This window comes from Echinops telfairi, unplaced genomic scaffold (genome assembly GCF_000313985.2).
Source record: "Echinops telfairi isolate 266 unplaced genomic scaffold, ASM31398v2 ScPeMD7_7417;HRSCAF=8455, whole genome shotgun sequence".
Taxonomy (NCBI): domain Eukaryota; kingdom Metazoa; phylum Chordata; class Mammalia; order Afrosoricida; family Tenrecidae; genus Echinops; species Echinops telfairi.
The window spans coordinates 6,448,054-6,452,823 of record NW_022111317.1 but is presented as its reverse complement, the minus strand read 5'-3'; the positions used below and the strand labels follow the sequence as shown (position 1 = coordinate 6,452,823).

The 4,770-nt window shown below is 62.2% G+C and overlaps 1 protein-coding gene across 1 annotated transcript in view; it reads left to right on the top strand.

Annotated features, from left to right (window-relative positions):
- The window catches only part of CCDC88B (coiled-coil domain containing 88B), a 15,759-nt gene that overhangs the window by 3,242 nt on the left and 7,747 nt on the right, over positions 1-4,770 (top strand). The window contains exons 8-11 of the mRNA XM_045297184.1: positions 956-1,102; positions 1,291-1,399; positions 1,494-1,630; positions 1,708-2,904. Of these exons, the coding sequence (XP_045153119.1) occupies positions 956-1,102; positions 1,291-1,399; positions 1,494-1,630; positions 1,708-2,904 (1,590 nt within the window). The remainder of the gene's footprint in view (positions 1-955; positions 1,103-1,290; positions 1,400-1,493; positions 1,631-1,707; positions 2,905-4,770) is intronic.

The window sequence follows — 4,770 nt, the reverse complement described above, 5'->3', positions numbered from 1 at the left end:
CAATAAAACACCGCCCAGTCCAGCGACATCCTCACAGCCGTTCACTGTCCCAGCCTCGGTGTCCACCCATCTTGCAGAGGGCCTTCCTCTTTTTCACCGCCCCGCTGCGTGACCGAGCACGATGTCCTTCTCCAGGGACGGGTCTCTCCGGACAGTATGTGCAAAGTATGTGAGACAACATCTCGCCGTCCTCGCTACTGAGGAGCGGTCGGTAGTGCTTCTTCCAAGACGGATCGGCTTGTCCTTTCAGCAGTCCATGGTACTTTCCCCAATATTTTCTCCAACACCATCAGGCAGATGCGTGGATCCTTCTTCAGTCTTCCTGATTCAGTGTCCGACTTTCACATGCGGAGGGGGCAATGGAGACCCCCACGGCTTGGGTCAGGTGGACCTCCATTCTCAGAGCAACGTGTGTGCTTGTTGACACTTTGAAGAGGTCTGGTGCAGCAGATTGATCCAATCAGTGCACTGCGTCCTTTGAACTCCCGACTGCTGCTTCTCTGAGCACTGACGTGGGTCAAGCAAGGTGACAGACATCCTTGGCGGTCTGGACCGTTTCCATTGATCGTGCTATCACCTGTGGGGCCAGCTGTGAGGATGGGGGTCCACTTGGCATTGAGCTGTCACCCACACGCAAGCCTGCAGTCCTTGATCTTCATCAGCAGGGCTTTCCACTCCTCCTCATTCTCAGAGGGTCTTAAAGGCAGGGAAAGGAGGGAAAGGGGATGGAGGAGGGTGAGATGGGGGCCCCAGAGTGGGACAAGGGTAGGGGTCAGCTGCAGGAGCTGAGGCCCAGGGCCTGGATCTTGGGAGCCCGGCCCCGGAACCCACATCGGACAGGTCCAGCCCCTGGTCTGGGGTCCCCTGCTCCCCAAAATGTACTGAGGGTCCTGGCTTGAGCTCAGAGCCCCCCTGTCTCAGCCCTAGGGGCCCGTTCTTCCTGTTCCCTCTGCAGGAGGAGCGGCTGCTCTTGGGGACCCTGGAGGCCTCTAAGGCCCTGCTGGAGGGGCAGCTGGAGGATGCCCGTGAGCGCTGTGCCCGGCTGCATGAGAGCCAGAGGGAGAATCTAATACTTCGGACCCGGCTGGGCGAGGCCCACGCGGTGAGGCTGGCAGACCACCACCCCAGCTGGGTGGCGGGGTCCCTATTGATCCATGCTTCTACCCACCCCTGAAATTTTAGGAGTTTCTGTGACTACCCGGCCAGGGGATGACTGGGGACTCACAGGCCCACACTTGCCAGGCCAGGTGGGGTGCACCACCTGACCCAGCCTCCCGCGCCCCTTCCCAGGAGCTGGATTCTCTGCGGCACCAGGTGGAGCAGCTGTCAGATGAGAACATAGAGCTGGGGCTGGACCTTCATCGGAGCCTGGAGCCGGCCCCCAGCTCCCCTGGGGAGGGTGAGGCGGCAGCCAGCCTGTGGGGCCTTGGTGGGGCTGTATGGGAGGGGTCAGGGAATGTGGCGGAACTAAGGGTAGAGGGGTCCCTCCCCAGCTCCCCTGCCAGGAGTAGGCCCTTCTCTGCACGATGAGGTGCGGGAGGCCGAGGTTGGGCGGCTGAGAACCCTGGAGCTGGAGAATCAGGAGCTTCGAAACCTGCTGCAGGCGCTGCAGGAGCCCCCAGGCAGGCAGGTGAGCTTCACTCCTCACCGGCTAGTGGCTGCTTCCTGGGCCTTCTCTGAGCCTGAGTCCCGCTCCTGTGTCCGCAGTGCCCTCTGCTGGAAGAGCCGAGGGAGGACGCCATCGGTCCAGAGATGACTGAAGACCAGGGCTCCCAGGGCCCTGGACCCTCAGCGGGCGAGGAAGGGCTGGAGATTCCGGGGACAGCAGATCACGTCGAGCCCCAGGGGCCAGCTGAATGTCTTGGGGTATCTGAGTCAGGCTTGGCTCCCCAAGAGTCAGGCCCTGCTCCGGGGACAGCGGACTCTGAGCCTCAAGGGTTAATAGGGTGTCTTGGGGCATCTGAGCCAGGCCCACAGGCTGTGGGGAGGCCCCTCCAGGAAGCAGCGATGATCCCCCAGCCCTCAGGCTCAGCCCCCCAAGAGTCAGGCCCTGTTATGGAGACACCAGCGTCCTCGGAGCTGGCTGGCCATGGAGTCTGTGGTGTGGCAGCGTCTCAGAGTCCAGAGATCAAACTTCAGGCCCATTTGCTGTCTGGAGGTGAAACTGAGGAGGGACCTGGCCCTCTAGAGCAGCCGGTGCCTGGGCCCCTGGGGCTGCGACAGGAGGGCTCTGAGCTCAAGCCAGGACCCTCGGGCCTTGGGGTACATTTTGGGGAGCAAGGGACCCCAGACCAGGGGCTGGACCTGTCCAATGTGCAGACAGAGGCCAGAGGCAGGGACCAGAGGCTGGAGGGGATGGGTGAGGAAGCCACCCAGCAGAGGTCAGAGGACGCTCCTGAGACCCAGGCCCGGGAGCAGCTGGTTCCAGGGGAGGGCCTGGCCAGTGATGTCCCAGAGCAGGGGACCCTGGAGACTCTGAGGGAGGCGGTGGCCCAGCTGAGGCGAGAGGCCAAGGCTCTCCAGGCAGAGCTGGAGGCCCAGGGCCGGAGGCTAGAGGCCCGAAGCTCGGAGGCCGCCCGCCTCTCGGAGGAGCTGGCCCAGGCGCGCAGGGCGGAGGCCGAGGCCCACCAGGAGGCCCAGGCCCAGGCCCAGGAGCAGGCCCGCCTCCGAGAGGCCTTGGAGGCAGCAGGCGGGGAGCTGGAGGCCTTGGCTCGGGAGCGAGAGGCACTGACCGAGGCGCTGGCTGCAGCAGGCCGAGAGCGGAGGCAGTGGGAGCGTGAGGGGCCCCGGCTGCGGGCCCGGGCTGAGGCCGCTGAGGACCGGCTGCAGGCGCTGGAGGGCCAGGGCCGCCGACACCTGGAGGAAGCCGAGAGGGAACTCCGGGAGAAGCGGGCCCTCAGGGAGGTATGTGGAGGCTCCGGGCCAGAGGCTGCGAAGGGCTCAAGGCTGGGGTCAGGAGACAGGGTCAAAGCCAGCTTTGCCATCAGTGGCTCCAAGTTTTTGATGATCAGTTCCCGCAAAAAAGCCCAAACTAAACTCACTGCCCTCCAGGGGATTCCCACTCAGAGTGCCGACCCTGTAGGACAGGGAAGAGCCACCTCGGTGGGTTTCCGAGACTATAATTCTCAATGGGAATGGAAAGCTTTGTCGATTTTTTAATCACCGACCGTGGCAGGTTTTGAACTGCTGACCTTGGGATTAGCAGTCCAACGTGTAACCACTATGCCACGGAGGGCGCCCTCTGCCTTCCATCAGGGAGTCACTAGAAGTTCTGCACAGTGCGGGGCCGGGGCCCTCCGAGGCTGTGTCTGGCCAGAGCTGACATCCTCTGTCCCTGGTGCCACTTGGTAGGCTGTTGGGAGGAGTTAAGCTTGTGGGTGCTGAAGTCAGCCTCTGACTACAGGCAGTTAACCCATACCCCAGTCCCCCCTTCTGTAAACTAGGGGTACCCTGCATTTCTGTCTCATGGGTCTTTTGGAGGATGGGGGGGTGTTGTCAGGTGTCACGAACTGGCAGAGGCATGGATGCGCTATAAGTGCTCTGGAAACCGTGGTTTGGGGGGGTATCCAATAAGCAAGGTAAACACGGGCTTACTTGTGCTTACTTACTGTCCTGTCGCGAGCAGGTCTGCCTAGTTTTCATCGCTCTGTAGAGGGTGAGTGGAAGATGCTGTCAGGCTGACCTGCGTTAGAAAGTCCCGTACCCTTTCCTTATTGGCAGTGTGGCTTGGGGCAAGTTACTTAACCTCTCTGAGTCTAAGCCGGATAGAAACAGGATCCTGTAAGATGACGTGTGTCGGGAGCTTGGGACAGCCCCAGGGCACCTTGTCCAGTGGTGTCCCCCGCAGTGGGAAGCGGATGGTGCTGGGAGGGAAACACCAGCAGGTGGCAGTGCTGGTGAGACAAGACAGGCAGGCTGATGGAAGAGCTGGCTCCCTGGACCGGGAGGGTGGAGAGGTTGGGGACAAAGAGGGGGATTGTGTGAGGTTTCCCGGTGATCAATGGGTGTGGTGCAGGAGAAGGCAGTAGAAGTGGTTGGCCTGATGGAGGGAGAGGCCCAGGGGGGTGTCCAGGTGGGCCCCGAGGCTTCTGGGCTGGGTCTCCTGGGGCAGTGTGAGGACTGGGCCCAGAGGAGGCAGTGTAGGGGTTCAGGCCTGGGTTCTATCTGCACTGGCTCTAGGGTGGCACTCAGCAGTGGCTCATGGGACTTGCCGTTTTCCAGAGGGGGTGTTGGGAACCGCTACTAGCCAGGGTTGTGAAAATAGGTGGGTCGTTTTCAGCAGCGGAGCCTTGTGGGTTTGGTTTCTGAAGGCGGCACTTCACGGTGGTTTCATCCCGTCAGGGCCCCTCCGCCTCAGAATGGTTTGGCCCACCTTTCCCTTGGGCCCACCGGCCAGGTGGGCCTCCCACCCCCTTCCACGATGGTGTGACCCAACGGCCACTGCCCCTGCGCTGGTTCTCCCCCTGTGGGACACCCCCACCCCCGCGTGTGGTTAGACCTTCCTCCCTGAGTCCATGACCACCTACCTCCCTGTGACCGTGGGCCACTCTTGTCCTCATGGCCGGGCTGGCCTCAACTCGCAGGGCTCGGCCACTGCCCCGGAAGCGCACCGGAAGCTGTGGGCTCAGACAGGTGAAGACACCTCCCCGAGCGTCTCAAACTCCTAGCCCAGGACCCTCCCCCCGACTATCGGTCTCTTGCTCTTTCATAGCCCCTGGGAGGCCGCCAGCATTTGCTCCCATTTTGATGGGAGGTGACAGAGCCAGCCTC